This window comes from Carassius gibelio, chromosome B12, assembly GCF_023724105.1.
Source record: "Carassius gibelio isolate Cgi1373 ecotype wild population from Czech Republic chromosome B12, carGib1.2-hapl.c, whole genome shotgun sequence".
NCBI classification, from domain to species: domain Eukaryota; kingdom Metazoa; phylum Chordata; class Actinopteri; order Cypriniformes; family Cyprinidae; genus Carassius; species Carassius gibelio.
Window position 1 is genome coordinate 16,971,299 of NC_068407.1, and position 17,403 is coordinate 16,988,701.

The 17,403-nt window shown below is 36.6% G+C and overlaps 1 protein-coding gene across 1 annotated transcript in view; it reads right to left on the reverse strand.

Moving 5' to 3' along the window:
• LOC127969180 (AT-rich interactive domain-containing protein 5B-like) overlaps window positions 1-17,403 on the reverse strand; it is a 103,193-nt gene that overhangs the window by 21,906 nt on the left and 63,884 nt on the right. Inside the window, exons 5-8 of the mRNA XM_052570962.1 lie at window positions 12,783-12,904; window positions 10,114-10,312; window positions 7,275-7,327; window positions 5,644-5,741 (exon numbers count right to left, since the gene is read on the reverse strand). Of these exons, the coding sequence (XP_052426922.1) occupies window positions 5,644-5,741; window positions 7,275-7,327; window positions 10,114-10,312; window positions 12,783-12,904 (472 nt within the window). The remainder of the gene's footprint in view (window positions 1-5,643; window positions 5,742-7,274; window positions 7,328-10,113; window positions 10,313-12,782; window positions 12,905-17,403) is intronic.

Here is a 17,403-nt window from a genome sequence, read left to right on the forward strand (position 1 = left end):
CACGTTCGTAATCACATCTGTACAAGCTACGATCAACCCTACTCTTTAAAAAGGGGAAATCATTTGAATGTTTCTGCTTTTCTCCGCAGGGGCAAACAGCAAATTAATCATAGAGGCGGACCGGGGAGAGAGAATGTCGACCCTTGAACTAATCCAGATTCACACAGTTAAACAGAGAGGGGAAGGAACGCAGATAAAGGCCTTTTGTCATTCCTGGCCTTTTGACCTGAAATTACCTCACTAACTCCCTTCAGGCTAAAACCCATTAACGTTCGAAAGCCAGCTTTAATATTAAATGCTCTAAATAATACGCGATGAGAGCCGTGTTTTTGTCATTTGTACAGACACAGCCTCCCTGCGAAATATTTCATTGTTGGAATCCGCTCTGAAATGAAAGCCACATTCCTGGGCAGTGATTTACAGACTTTAAATTAGACGCCCTGAGCTCGAACGCTGCTCAATCTTTAGCCCAGCATAAACAACGCTCTCAGCGCAATGTGAAGTGATAAAGCAGAAATAAGCTGTACGTGGAAAAAGAAAATACATTGACATGGTGGCTGTTCCAAAATAAAGCCTTAAAAAACTCCACATTATAAATATATTCTGGGAAACGGAGCGTGCAGCAGTACTGGACGTGTCTTCAAAAGTGTCGAATATAAGTCAGTGACGTATTTTAGGGTCTTCTAAATGAGGAAGTTCTCGCAGACGTTATTATCTTTGTTGTCAATGTCTGTCTACTGGGAAGCTCCACCCACCGTTACATCTTATTGGTCCACAGTCCGGCTTAATAACTAAACATTAAACTTCAAATATCTCACGATTTGGTTAAAACCAAATCAGATATTAGAAATTAATACTTTTTAGTGTTTTACTTTAATCAAGAATGCTTTAAATTGAGGAAATAAAATTGAGCTGAATTATCGTATATTGTGTACACATGAGAGTACACTGCAGCCGTCAGCTAGTCAAAAAGCCCTCTGGTATAAAAATCAATAGAAAAAATGATACTGTTTGATTTTTTTATATCCACTTTTGTAACTACCTCAGAGAATTTTCACTGAGAAAAATTTTGCTGACAATGTGCTGTGTTTGTCTCGTTAAAGCAAGAACACGATGGAATCTTAGTAGGACAAATGAGCCTGTAAACTGACATGCAAATTGCGATGATAAACTAATTAGATCAATCAGGGTTTTAATTAGGTTTTTTCAGCTTTCACAACCACAATGTCACACCGCAGCTCCTTTCCACTAGGTAAATACAGCCAAATGGTGTGAATACAGATAAACGGCTAATCATAAATAGATGTGGATCAGTGATTGGCATTTCTAAGAACCCAAATCTTTATCGTCTGACATTCAAGAGAACGTGCAGCAGCGATATCGCTGGGTTATGCGGTGCTCTAGCTAATGATTCGAGGGATAATAAATGCATATTGCTATTGTTTACTATAGCTACAGTCTCAAATGAAGCTCCGATCTCTCAGGGGACAGAAACTGCTCTCTGGGAAAAAGCCTTCCTTCAAAGCCAGATCGTTAAACTCCACTTAAAGGGCCTGCATTCAAATCTGGCATACTGGCTAGAGGTTCAAGGATGAGTTCTGCGAAGCGTGACTTGTTTGAATTTCGAGCAAACATGAATTCTAGTGGGGGATACAAAAATCAAGTACCACGAGGATCTCACATTGTGCAAGAAATCCCGCAATGCAACGGCTATGTTTGGAATAGCATACTAACATACAGAACTATTCTCACTATTGCAAAATATGCACATTTTCTGTATACATGGAATTAATAAGTATGCCAAAATTTTATTTTCTATAAATTTTACTATAAATAAATGCATACTAATAATAATGCAAATAATAATATTAAAATTGGGTGACTTTTGCTAAATTAAATATGCAACATACTTGATACTGATATTCGTTTGCCAATAAATAATGCATTCACACAGTAGGCAGTATGCTATATTTATTGCATGGCATTCAGTAACTAGTAGGTTAGCATTCCTTTCCAAGCCAATGAATGCACCTAACAGTAGTTTTTTATATTGCAAGATAATATTTGTACATGCACAGCAAATATTATTCAAACATTATGCAAATCCGCATGCATCCTGAATTGGTTAGTTCTGCAGCGGCAAGTGCAGTGAGAAACCATCTGTAGAGCTTTTTTTTTTTTTTTTAAAGGGAAAGTAGAAATTCACACAGCAACAAAAATGGACCACTGCAGCAAGAGGACTAAAGTTGCTCAACAAGGTTTCGGAAAGCTGTTCTTGCAGCACAAGTATTCACAAGCAGAACATTTTTGGAGCAAAGATCTCTCTCTGGGAAGAGGAGGATTAAATAAATAACTAGGGCCAGATTGATCAGTGCCACTGACCTATATAATTAAAAAAGCAGAGGGGAGGGGGGCGGAGGACGAGCTGGAATGCCGCAGTATCTCTCAAGGTTATTGATGTCATATTTTATGACCTAATTTGTAATCTACATTTGTATCTCTCCCGCCACAACATACACAGTATCCAAAAGCTAATCAGATAATACAGTAAATATCATTAGCAGCAGTTGGAGAACACATTCTGTCCATTTACGCACCCAGACTTTTAAGATTTTATTTCTTCTGTGGAACAAAAAAGGTGCATTTTTGAAAAATATCCTGGCTGCTCTTTTCCATATAATGAAAGATCAAATAAATAAATAAATAAATAGATATAATGAAATAAATATATAATCTGACAATGATCATGTCAAAAATAGTATCAGGGTCATTATTATCATTATCTAAAATATAATTAATAAAATATTAGTTTGTGTTGATTGGAATAAATCTGAAATAAAATAAATTAAACCTAAATAGTAATATTTAAAAAACTAAAAACTAAATAAAAACGAAAAAAGCACATAAAATTACAAAGTGAAACAAAAAATGAAAACTGAAAATATGAAAATAAATAAAATCTAATTAAAAATCTTAAAATCTATAATAGGCATACATGTAGACAGAAATTATGTTGCAGTTTTAACTTTCAGAAACATAAAATAAAAATGGTCAGTTTTATTTGTCAAACATAATTATTTTATATTTTTTTGTAGCCATCATTGAAGCTATCACATGATTTTATAACACTTCTATTGCGATTTTGCAGTGCATGGCAGCTCTAAACACCATTCACTTTCACAATATGTAAAAGGGCAGCCAGTACATTCTTACAAAATTCTCCTGTTGTGTACCATGGAAGGAATAAAGTCATACAAGTTATGAGTAAATGCTGACTATTTTCGGGTTGCCTATTCCTTTCAATAATTATTGTACGCTGTAGTTTTTCTAAACAGAACAAGGCTGCACTTTAAGCACAATACCACGTGATCAGAATGTACTTCTGTTCATCTTCATGCCTCATTCATGACTTTGCAAGCTTTCTTCCACCGATAGAGTGCCTGCAGACTGCTTTCTAAGATGAGTAATTCCACACAAAGTCAGTTCAGTCGGCTGCCCTTCAAAGGGTGGGGAAGTACTTAACAGAAATCTTTTAAGAACTTGGTTTTACCTTGAGTAGGGAGGGAGAAAAGGAAGAAATACGCACACACACACACACACGAGATCAAGGCATGTTCACCTTGTTTTGCAGAAGCGAGGTGACTCATAAAAACTCACATCTTCATTCCCCTCTGTGACCGGGGCTGCACTTGGCAATGGCCCTGCAAAAGAGCTACCATGAAAAGCCACTTGAGTTGGGCTCCAAAGAGCAGAGCTTGTAGCTGAACAAAAGGTAGCTCGTCCCGAGGCACGAAACCGAAGACGAGCTGGGGCATAATGCCATGCGTCATCGCAGCAGAAACGGCCTTTCACTCGCAAACAGCGTACAGAATGGCTTCATTTGCTGGGCAAATTAATTCAATTAATTACTCTTGGTAGCAGCTGCACAAGTGGACACATCAGCACATCCCTGTCTGTTTGATCAAGGTTATAACATCTGATTTTGGCAGTCTATTATTCATTGAACAGATACATTATAAGTGGCTATTGACTCAGCAGTAAGTCTGACGATGGAGAGCTGCCAGGAACACAATCCCTGCCAACTCCACCTGCCCGGGCCTCACTAAACCCCTCGATGGCCAGCCGGAAGAAAGAGACATGTCACACAAACCTTAAAGGTGGAACTGAATAGTTTTAAGAGCAAATACAATAACACCGTCTCCCCGTGCCTCCAAGCCATTAAGAATAAGCACAACACCTGCCCTACTTGCAGCATTTCAAATAACACTTTGCAGACATAGGCATTTAATCTATTTAGTGTATTACAGTAATAAAAGTGATTGCATTTTAATTTGATTTTAAAAAGAATAATAACCCCATATATCATTACTTAAAATATAAATTGTTTATATATTAAATTTAAATAACCATCTGGCATTTATTTAGTTCAATATTTAGTTTTAATATTTTTTTTTTTTTACAATTGTTTTAATTAGATTTTCTTTACTTGCCCTGTTGACAACATCAATTTCTAATTTTTAATTGCTCTACGTTCTGATGATCCAAGGTCTTTTAGTGTGTGTGAACAAAACTTTAAACATTACTTGTAGCATGACTGACTTCCAGTAATCACCATAAGTGTCTTAGCTTTAAGATTTTTATGAAGAAATTCAAACTAATACGGAGCTAACGAGAACAAGATATCTTCCTATTTACTTCTAGTAATAGCACAAAACATAAATACACTTCTGAAGGTTTGTTGAAAAAAACACTAAGTACAACTTTAATGAAACCATGTCTTACGTAATCAATCAATCGATCGATCAATGTTTGAATGGCAGAAAGACGTCAATAAAATAGCAAGTAAACAACAGAACATTACTGTTACCACAGGAAAGCCATTCAGTGTCTATAGCTTCCAGAAAGAAACAATGTATGCACTGTATTATTTATTCATTATAATTTTAATTAACCCAGTTAGTTATGTCTTATTGAATGTGTGCATGCAAAAATCCTTCATGAAAGTAAGTTATAATAGCCATTGTTTAAATGGTTATATTTGAACAACAAATTGAAGTAGAAATGTTATTAAAAAGTTGATAAAAAGTGCCTTATGTGCTACTGAAATGCTTCTATACTCCTGTTTGATTGGATTGTTGATTATTAAAAACATTTAATCCTTTCAATAAAAAACAAACTTTATTTTTAGATTTCAGTTTTTGGTCCAGTTCCTCACTGTGTTAAAATCACACTCTGGATCCTTAGTCAAAGGAACCAGGGAAAATAAAAACAGTTAAGTAGGACAACGTGACACGGAATATTATAAAAACATCTTTTGTTTTGAATCTGCAGAAATCTGCTGAGCTTTCTTAGAGTTGTGCAGACACAGCTTTCATGTGGTGCTGCTAATAATATGGGGTGTGAATAATGAAGTCAAGAACAGGGTCAGTGTATGGATTTTAATGGGCATAACCTATCACGCATAAGAGCAGAATTTCACAGAAAGATCTTTTTTTAAAATATAAATTTTTTTAATTAAATGTTTTGTCTAAATATTTATTCAGCCACCAAAAGAAGTTTAATACTGAGCATCGTATTTAAAATTAAAATCTGCAGATTCTCTCCAAAATCAGCACTGGCTAACGAGGAAACGGGAAGACCAACCTCTCGTAGTGTCTTCGTGTGCACGTGGCGGCGCTGGTGCTTCCCGGGTTGCCGCCCAGTTCATCATATACATTTTTCCACTGTCGGCGCGCTGTGATCTGAAATGAGAAGTGCAAGTTTATTACGAGTGACGAGGACGTTCATGTCATGGATGTTTGCATGAAGCAGAAATGAAACGAACACTGATATTAGCATTCCACTTTCCATGCATTCGACATTTATGTTGGGCTTTCTTTATTGCGGAATGATGAAAATCGATGCATATTCAACAGATCCCGTAAGCTTTATACTTATTAAACACCACCGAGCGCATGATGTCCCACGCAAGGTCATAAGATTGCGTATTGATGTACGCGGACTCTTAACCGAATCAAAACACACACTCGATTAACATAATTCATATACACAGCGATTAATATTCATGAGCGACCTTTAGTGCATTCACCGTACGAGGGGTTAAAAGATTTTTAATGGCCGTTTCCCCGCAGCTAATGGCCGCCTCTCTCAATAAAATGCATTCTGTGGAAAACCACATGCATCAAGTGCTGGGAAATTAATGCATGTGCGATTTAGCCGCCCAGGCCAATGTATTCAGTTACAACACAAAGAAGTACAGTATTCTCACAGTGTAGCCAAATACAGTATGACTCGATGTCCGCAGAGACCTAATCACGATTCGATTGTAGAAACACTTGAATTAAAACACCGTCGACCATGTGCTCTACTTCCCGTCTGTAATTTGATTCATTGAGTAGGGCATCTGCCATCTCCTCCGGCGTTTAATGAAGCGTTTGCAGTTTTGACAGCATGAGAACAGAATCGCCCCGTGGCCTCCGCTGCCTCCTCTAAACTCCCTCAGTAGTAATAGCCCTTGACTGCTGTTTGTTTTAACACAGCCATTGTGTACGAGTTAGGTTTTTGGGGTCCGGAGTACAGTTGCGGTTTCTAAACAAGTCAAGTACAGTTCAACCTCAGGAGGGGAGTTCAGTCGGATCTTTTTGAGCAACGTAAATGTTTCCAATGACATCATGGCTCCTCCTGTGCAATGATTTTCATTACAGATGTCAACTGCATTAAAAGCCAAGATTTCTGTGGCAAAGACAACGCAACATAAAAATGTCAGGGAGAGGCAGGCAGCAGGATCAATACGCAAGAAGTGGCTTCCTGTTTGCTCTTAATCTAAACAGCTTCAGCACTGATGAATGCACGCCGAAAATATCGAATAGCTGGTCGCGTAGATGGGACTTTAATGTTTTCACCATACTTTTCGCAGAGCAGATGTCAGATAAGCTGCCAAGTGAATTCCCTTTATTGCGCACTTCGCTTGTTGCACAATAATGGCCCGTTAAGAGCCTGAACATGGGTAGTGGACAGGCCCCAACCAATTTCCTCCACCGCAAAAGGGTTACACGTGTTTTCCACTTGTAGATTCTGTAACAACTGCGAGCGATCTGGCCAAATTTGGATCTGAGAGAGTTCCGCATCCAGGCCGGAGTCTAGTAAACACACATTACACAGCAGGCCGGGGAAAAAAAAAACTAAACTCTTGTTTTTCAGGAATCTTTCAGAGCCAAAGGAAAAAGCTTGCTGCCAACGGCACTGGATTTCAAACAAATGGTGTAAACACTCACCACCTCGTATCCTCCCAGCTTCTGAGCCGCTTGAAACATAGTCCAAAGGTTTACTGTAAGAAGGATAACAAGGATGACGATTAGTTCCACAGGAAGCATTTACATCGGCTGTATTCGAGATAGCATACTGCTGTAGTGTACACTGCGCAGGTTATGAGAATTTACCCGGGCATGAAACAGCCGGATGACATGCTATATACAAAAATGTGCAGTATGCACTACTGTATCCCACAATGCAATGCACTCAACCTGCCATTTTAAGTGTGATCATACGACTGGAAGTAATTACAGCCATGCTTTCCATTTTGGAAATGATAACTGGACACCAAACATAATGAGGTCGTGTGGCTTTAATGTAACATATTACGGTTTAAAATTATCAATTGAATTTGTATTTGCAGTTGTATTTGTATAGTGCTTTTCACAATACAGATCATCTCAAAGCAGCTTTACAGAAAATTATGATGCTAATCTTCATAATATCTTAATATCTTCTGGCCTTAAAGTTGCATTTAGTAGATTAGAGCTGAGCAATTATATATTACATCTTGAGATGATATAAACAAACAAGCAGTTGAGATTTTCTGCAGTCTAAGTATATTGTAATGCATAGTTTTTACTAGGGTTGCAAAAAGGTGGAATATTTCCAGAAAATTTCGGAAATATTCCAGATATTTTTGAAACATTCCCGTTTGGAAAACCTCCTTTATTTTTAAGTGTATCGTAGTGTATACTGTGCAGCATGTAGTACGCTAGTATTCCATGCCGAACACAGCCATACTAACACGTTCATCCAATCAATTGAACATCAAATTAAAACATGACTTGAAACGCTCGTCAACAATCCATTCCCCACCGTTTAATATTCGCAATATGCATACTAATGCTAAGCAGAGGCCTCTCTGAGAGAGTGAGCGAGAATGAAAAAAAAAGATGAAACTAAATACATTTGTGTCAGTTTAATGAAGCAGAGCTGTGCCACATTTATGAATAAGGCACAGCAGAAATTAATGAGGGTCTTTGCTGCTGGAGGACTAATCAATCAAGATTCAATCGCGACACACACAAAGCCGCTGCATTTTTCAGAGTGGTGTTTGTCTGTAGTATTGATTTTTGCCTCCTCCCAATAGCTACTTCTGATTGACTGTCGGGTTACAGTGCAAGGTGTTTTAAGTCGGCTGAATGACATTAAACTTACACCCGAGAGCTGCTCTCTTTCTGACACTTTGATACATCAGTAGTGGTACAAATACTACTGACTAAATGTGTACCTTTAGGGGTAAAACAGCTTGCCACTGTTAACTTTCTAATGTATCTACCTCGAAAAGGTGCCTATAAGTACTGTGGAGTCTTTTCATTTTAAATTCTTGGACTTTTTTTTTATTATTATTTTTGTCTGTTCCCACTTGTATTTCCTTTCTTCATGCATTTTTTTTAAACACTGGTCCCCATGTTCAAACTTGAACCAACCCTCTAACCATTTGTTTTTCTTTTTTTATGATTTTAAATGAATGTAAGATGATATATTTTAAATAATTTTTCAAGAAAAATGATCTCGTGTTTTTGATTAGTTTTTTCCATTTCATTTATTTTATATCTTGTTTTGTTGGTAAACAAATACAAATTGTAAGCAATTTTATTGTAAACAATTAAAAATGTAAAACTAAACATTTGTAGAAATCCCCGTTTTTGATCACACTGTAATTAATCTATAAAACCGTCGAGCCTGTTAGTGTCAATTCTGTTTTCTGAGGGCCTAATTATCTCCAGTATTAAACACAGGATTAGTTGATCAAAAAATACAATTCTGTCATTGTGCAATCTCAATCCCATAGGATCTTTATTCATCTTTGAAACACAAATCAGCACATTTCAGAGAGATTTCAGCCCCTAATTTAAAAGTCCATTCACACAAAATTTGGAAGCTTTAAAAAGTTAATAAAGAGATCATAAAAGAAATGAGTGGTTTAATCAAGTCTACTCATGATTGTGTCTCTTCAATGATGAACAGATTTAATTTAGCCTTTTACTCACATAAAAACACTGATCAATGCACATCAGACATGGAAAACGGCAGCTCAAACATGTTAGCTTTATGCATGAGAAACAATGAGGTTTGTTCAGTCGAGCTTCTGTTTACCATGTTTAATGCACAATGATCAAAGTTTTTATATGAATAAACTAACAAAATGTTCATTTTTGAGTGAAATGTCGCTTTAATTTAGCTTGGGATGGCACAATGCAATTTCTAAACACTTCATTAAACATCACTTGATGAAAACATAATTTTGTCACATAACATTCTTAAGCCAGAAGACCAATGCATGACACACTTTCTTACTGCTTTCATAAAAGAATGAATCATCTTCTACAACAAGTGTGTGTCACATGATACAAGGTTAAAAAAAGGTTGATAGTGACGAGCGTGTCTAGTGTGAATAAGAACATCGCATCTGCTCTCTGGGCTCACGCAGAGACTCCTACACTCATGTGCGCATCTTGACGTAGGTCAAATGTGTTTCTATTTGATCACGATAACCGTAAATGATCCTTCTATATAAAATGCAAATAATAAGCTTCACAGTCAGTAAACAGATCTAGTGCTTAACTTAATAAGCTTCCTGGCTATCGTATCGTATCGTATCGTATCTTTTTATTTTTTTCTTCTAGACATTTTTGTGTGTGTGTGAAACAGATACTTTAGAAAAACACTTGACTTTTTCAAATGCCATTCGTTTTGTGGAAGTGACACACATATTTGTTCAGGTTTTTGAGTTAAGCAGTGTTTGAGACTTCCAGAGCTCTGTTACGGAGGAGGAAGTGAAGAAGCTGCACTTACTCTGTTTGAAGCCCAAGTACGGTATCCTCTCGATGGGGGTTTTCCTCTCTTTCATGTACTTATACAGCGCCACCAGGAAGGCCTGCTCGTCTGTGCGGCATTCCTCTCCCGTCTCCACCTTCAGGTTATCTTTTTTACAACCGCTTCCGCTGCCGGGGTTCCGGTGCTTGGACACTCCTGATTTCGAGTCGCCCTTAATCTAAACACCACACAGCAAAGAAACGTATTTAATAATACTGGAAAGCACTCTTGGTCTTTCATAGCATAGGTGAAGAACATCAGAAAAATATCTAAAGATTGCATTTTTTACATCAGTGGTTATCCACAAGTGGTGATCCAGCTATGACTGAATCAGTGGTTTTGAATTCATCTTTTTTTTCTTTGCTTTACCACTGGAAGAAAAATAATTTTCTTAATAACTATTACTGTCTCCTTCCCCAGTAACATTGTTAAAACATCCTTGAAGCAGGATAATTATCACTGTATTGTTTTTCACTAACACAACTCATTTTTACTAGATTCATTCTTACAAATATGCCACTGGGGTCAGAAAAAGAATTAACTCTCAATTCTATATTTCAAGGTTTTTAATTTGTCTTATTTTAAAGAAGCTTTTTGGATGTAGGCTACCGTTTTAATATTTTAAAAGTCTCTTATTCTCACCAAAGCTGCATTTATTTGATCAAAAATACAGTAAAATTATGAAATATTATTTCAATTTTAAAATACTTTTGTTTCTATCTGAATATATTTTAATTATTCTTGAAATGGCAAACCTTAATTCTCTTAATTGAGGATATTTCTTATGATAATCAATGTCGAAATCAGTTGGGCTGCTTAATGTTTTTGTGGATATATATATATATATATATATATATATATATATATATATATATATATATATATATAAAAAAAATTTTCAGGATTCTTTAATGAAAAAAAAAAAGTCTTGATCAATTTAATACACACTTGTACTCAAAAAGAAATACCAATGTTTTAATTTAGATTTATTTATTTACTATTCCTGAAGTTTTTGAACAGAAAAAAACAGGAATCAAAACCTGCAAACCACCAGCTAAGAACTGCTGGTTTACATACTGATTGTTTTCAGTTCCGAAAAAAAAAAAAAAAAAAAAAGTGGCGTAAAAATAGATGCTGTGCATTTCCTCAATACCACGGCAAGCTCTCAAACACTTAAAATAGCTTGTTCGGACCCAGGAGTGAGTGTCTGAGAACTGTTCTGGAGTCAGTTTTACAGTTTCAGGCCACACCATGCTGTCACATGATGCAGTCATCACTGGCCCACACACGTCTGTTTAGCCATCTGTTCCCGATAATCAAGAGCATTTATTTTCCAAAAGGAGTTATCAAGGCCAGTGGAATATGCGAACAAATACAAAAAAAAAAGTTACATTGACATGAACTAAACAACCCCTGGAAGCAGAAATAACGTGCTTCTCGAAGTATATGTGTGCGTGTCCTCTATCATATGAGAGCAAATGCAAAAACAAAACCCCTTTTTTTATTGATGCCAAACTATTCTGCTGAAATACAGGGTTTTGCACTCCAAAGATTTACAGCTCAGTGGTGTTCCATGGAGGATCATGACTCTCTACATTGTGAGGTAAAGATTCCCATCCTGAGTAAAGCAGCTGAGGGCATTCCCAAAGAGCTTGAACCACATTAGATCACATCGCCGTCAGGACCGGTTTAGATCACAGCGTGATTTCAAGGTTCTCAACAAAGCTGGAGTGAATAAGCTGCTGTTGTGCTGAACAAATATTCATCCAGACGAGGAAGATCATAAAACACTGCCCTCGTGATAGCAGGGGAATGGACAGGAAATGACATACAAGGGGAAAGGTTAATAAAATAACAAGAAACTGAAGAAACAGTAACACTGAATGCCAAACAACAGGAGGAGGGGGAAAGTGCTTCAGATTGATGGACTGAGACATAGGCTAAGCTGCTCATAACTAACTACTATAAAGTATTTATGCACTGAATGACATGCAGAAATGAAGGATGACCTGTACATTTGTGACCATGTCAGTACTAGACAAGAATAATGTTTCGAAATGGTCTGCATTGGATAATATTGGAAGCTGATATTAGGGAGGTGTATTTAATTTAATAATTTATTTAAAATGTAAAACTATTATTTTCACCTGTTCTTTAAATGTAGTCTTTTTTTAACTATTATTTTCTACATTTATTAGTTGTATTTTTGTTCTACATTATCCAGCTTCTATAGCAATGTATAAGTATATTAATGAATTAAAATATTATATTATTAAAATATATTAAATAAATATTAAACATTAATAAACTATATTAAATTAATATAATATTAAATTAAAATATTTAAGTACTGTTTAATACATGAAGACTTTTCAAGCAGTATACTGTTATTTTCTAGCAGTTTTCTAAATAAATTGTAACCTGTACTATTATATTCATTTATTTTTATTTTTTTTTATTCCTGGAAACTGCAGTGCATGATGGTCAGACATTCTTCTCATGTTTTACTTCTGCAAAGTGGACTAGACCATATGCTGATAGTTGAAAGCCTGGCTCTGGGACACCAGATTTCATTCATAATTTGAACATAATTATCTTGTAATTTATACAGACCACAGTTTCGACATTTGTGTATTTCTACAGCCCACCTTGACTAGAGACTTGCCCTCCACACCGTTGGTCTCTCTGGCAGTACCCCCCTGCCCCTGTGAGTCCCGCCGCTGGGAGATGGAGAGCTTCTTCTTCCGGGGCCGGCCCTTCAGGTTGGGTGCTGTGGACAGCAGAAGAGTAGTTAGAGTGATTGCTGACAGCCATATGCACCCACAGCCCATAAAGACCACTGACGTCTGCTCACTGTACTATAGCACACATAGGGAAACATGACAAAAGACAAGCCAAGTCTGTGGCCAACACATAGGCTACAGCCAACACAGTTCCACCAACTGGCGTCTTGACAAGTGATCCCTGGAGCCATTCCAGAGACTTACATTGCTTTAAATTATACATCATCCTCCTTCATTCTGGATATTTTTACATTGAATGGCACTCAGGACTTAATTATCCTGAGACAAGGTCAAAACGCTGTCTGCCACTGTTACAAGCATTCTTGATCATCAGTTCAACATCATTATATTGGCCTCTAAGCAAGAATGTTAGATAATACACACTGTAACGGTAAAACAATTCGCAGAATGACAGGATGTGTCAACAACTGGAAAACTCAAACAGAACCTGAAGGGCAAACGATACATCATCATCACGCCTCAAAATAACCGCGCAACTGGAGGTGCAACTAGGTCAGCCTTAAAAAGTTGTTCATCCAAAAATACTAATTCTGTCAGGATCTGCTCACACGTGTTGTGTTAGATATTCCCCAATAGTCCAACTTTCTACTTGACATGGCACAGCTTCCGTCTATGAAGCAAGTGCCACTTCACCACTTCTTTTTGAAAGCCATATTTCAATAATTGTAAATAAAAATAAAGGTTCTTTATTGGCATCTACATCCACAAACCCTCTCCACTGCACAAAAGTGTCTTCATAGAGGAAAAAGATTCTTATAAATGTTCTTTGACTGTTTGAGTCAGTATTTGCCTTCTTATTCCATACATCTTGTCTGCAAAGATATTTAACCAGTGAATATGCTTTATATTTACACCATGTTGACCAATGGTAGTGCACTTCCAAAAAAGAAAAGAAAAAGGTGTCTCAGAAGGCCTTTGTTCACCCCCTGGAGTGGATGGGTGCTTTTTATTTAACTTCTTTTGGACTGATGCAAATGCAACACCCACTGACTGCGATGATACAGCTCGAAAGATCAAATACCATTTTTAATATAATTCATAGTCATATACACCTAGGATGCTTTTAAATCTACCAAAGTAATTGAGTGCAGTGACTTATGATTTTCACTTGTACTATTGTGGTTCGATTACCATTAAAGACACTTTAAGACCTAATGCATGGATCCAGTATACTGCATCGATGCAAATCAAACATAACTGACTGTGAATATGCGAATACTCATGTCATTATATGTGAATTATCAGTGAAAAGTTTTAATTTTGACATCATTTGTATGTATTTGTCCATTTACGTGTATTTATTTAAAAGTGTGCACACAGAAAACCATCTGACAGACAGCATGTATTAAGTTTCTTTTGTGACTTATCCTAAACTACCATATTTTTCGGACTATAAGTCGCACCTGAGTATAAGTCACATCAGTCCAAAAATACGCCATGATGAGGGAAAAAACATATATAAGTCGCACTGGACTATAAGTCGCATTTATTTAGAACCAAGAACCAAGAGAAAACATTACCGTCTCCAGTCGCGAGAGGGCGCCCTCTCGCGGCTGGAGACGGTAATGATTTCTATTGGTTCATTTCTCTTGGTTCATTTCTCTCGGTTCATGTAAAATTAATTTCGATAAATAAGTCGCACCTGACTATAAGTCAGCTTACAGTCCAACCAAACTATGAAAAAAAAGTGCGACTTATAGTCCGGAAAATTCGGTACCTGCGTATCAAGTCTGATGCCCATGCTGCCGAGTGAACAGTCTTTCAGGGTCAGAGGAAAATCAAATGTTTCACATTTCTAGTTTCTAAAAGCCCATTGTGCAGCTGACGAATGCTATCAAAGCATCACCAGCATCAAGCTGGAAAACGACAAGCACAAGCGAGAGTTCAGACTCAGCGCAGCTTTGACACCAGGACAGGTGCTCTCAAGCACAGGTTCAGTCAGGTCAGCCTTCACTGCATTCCACGTGCGCTGATGATTCAATCACCATCAAGGTTACGACGCGCCCAAGGCTGCGGCCACAACGCTACACTTGATCATCCAACAGACTGACAGCCTGATCTGCTGTGGGAAAAGAAAAGAAAGCATTAACTAGTCAGCTGAAGAAGAGCTTCTTTTCTTTTCTGGTTCTTTTCTGAAGGCGCCGCCTTTTTTCATCAAATTTGGCGCATGCAGCAGCAGGGTCAGAGAAACGGCGCATCAAATGAGACCATTTGTTCATAAATAAACATTTATGTAAGGAGCCTTTTTGTCACCTTGGCAACAGGCAGGTTGTTTACTTGGCTGCTGTGGCCATGACAAACACATTTGCGCAGGCATCCGTGGGCTCGGCAGAGGAAAGGCTTACGTTTATTGAGGAAACGAGGCTGCTTCTCTCTTAAATGTCACTTTTCCTTTGTTCCTTAGACTAATTCACTCAAACAGGATTCGTATTCGCCGATTCTTCCTCTTTTAGCTTCCACCCCACATCACAATCATTTGAATTCTAGTCCTGTGAGTAATGTATTACTCATGATTGCCGGAGTACATTAGCTCCTTTACTTCACGCTTCTTATCCTGCATTGAGCTCTCCAATAGGAGCACTCCAATCCCATTTTTAAGACCATTATAAAAATAAATAAAAAAACATAATACATTTGGGTATTTATTATTGATTTATTGTACAAATAAATGTACAAAGTTGGTGAGATTTTTTTTTTACATGTTTGAAAGAAGTCTCCTATGCTCACTGAGGCTGTTTTTTGTTTGTTTGTTTTTTTACTGGATATATTAGTTCACATAGTAAAACTTTCATTTTAAAATGTCTTTCATTCCTGGTGACAAAGTTGAATGTTTCAGTGTCACATGATAATAGGCTCTAATATGCTTATTTAGTATACTATAGAAAATGATGCCCTGAAATTTAAAAGGATGCAACTATCAAAAAAAAAAAAAAAAAAAAAAAAAATTATATATATATATATATATATATATATATATATATATATATATATATATATATATATATATATATATATAGTTGTACTAGCTAGAGTGTAATATAATAATCTTAGGTCTGTTTAAGATATTTTTTATATGAATATCTAATAATTCAACAGCCTGTTGTCAATTATTCCTTATATAAATATATGTATATATACACACACAAACATTTAATATCAATTATTTAATATCAAATTATAAAGATAAAAAATATCAACATAATATCAAAGTTAATATCAAATTATAAGAACATAAACATTAATATCAATACATTATCAAATTATAAAGATAATCATTTAGTTATAACAAAATCAAACCAAACTAAATTAACACATAACAAATGTTTTAGTTTTTTGCTAAAATTACTGTTTAAATTTAAACATGGATGAAAATTTTGATTTAATATAATCTTAAATATAATGTATTATTATTATTATTTATACTTCAAGAAGTACATTCTGCTGTGCAAGATTATTTTTCTGTTATTTTTTTTAAAAATGTTCTATTGTAGTGTGTTTTTTGTTTGTTTTGTTCTGTTTAAATCAATTACACAGAATTCCATGGACTTTCCCCGCAGATCTGGATTCCATTTAAGCCTGCTGATGATGAGACAGAACAGCTGTGAACTGTCTCTCTCTCCCTTATTCTTGCACACAATATGGGGACTAGAATGGCCAATATATCAGCCAGACTGAGGAATCTGCCAATATTTGGGAGATTGGGAGATAATCAGCTATTGTGAGATAACTTGCTGTTCAGTGTTCCTACTTAGCCAGATGAAGAATGTTAGAACTTATAATTAGAATTGACATACTGTATGTATGTGTGTATGTGTAAGTAGTGTGTGTCTATATATACACGCATAGATACATACATACATACATACAACACCCTTGTCAATTAGTAATATACACTGAATGTGTTTACATGAGTGCCATTATTTAAATACAGCCATAATATTAAGTCATTAATGGTGATCATACAGTTGTCACCGCACTGTAAACCAAAGCTCCAAAGGAATAGCTGACCCCCTCTTTTTATGTCTTCTTTCTGGTTTCCCCCCAAACTGACGTCTCCCATTGTCACAAACCTCAAAAGCTCATTACCGAAACTCAGTTGCTTTTGTTTCCAGAAATCTCTGCGCTTTGCCTCTGTGGATTTTAACAGGTCATTTGCCATGCTGCTGGGGGCTGAAGAGCGGCCAGAGCTTTGAAGCCGAGCAGGGCTTCTCTACCTTCTTCCAAAGTCATTACAGGGCACTATGGGGTCTCTCTCAGATTAAATATCTGCCTGTGCATTCCTGTGGTCGTGCTTTTTCTTTTGAGCAAATACGTTTGAAGCATAATTGCAGATTCTCCAGAGTTTTGGCCTGAAACATTTGCAGTGGATGGAGGTTTCAGAGGAAGCCAAATGAAATGAACTGTATCTAAGAACTCATTCAAAGTCAGGCCCACAACCGTCCACCCAAAACACACACACACACAA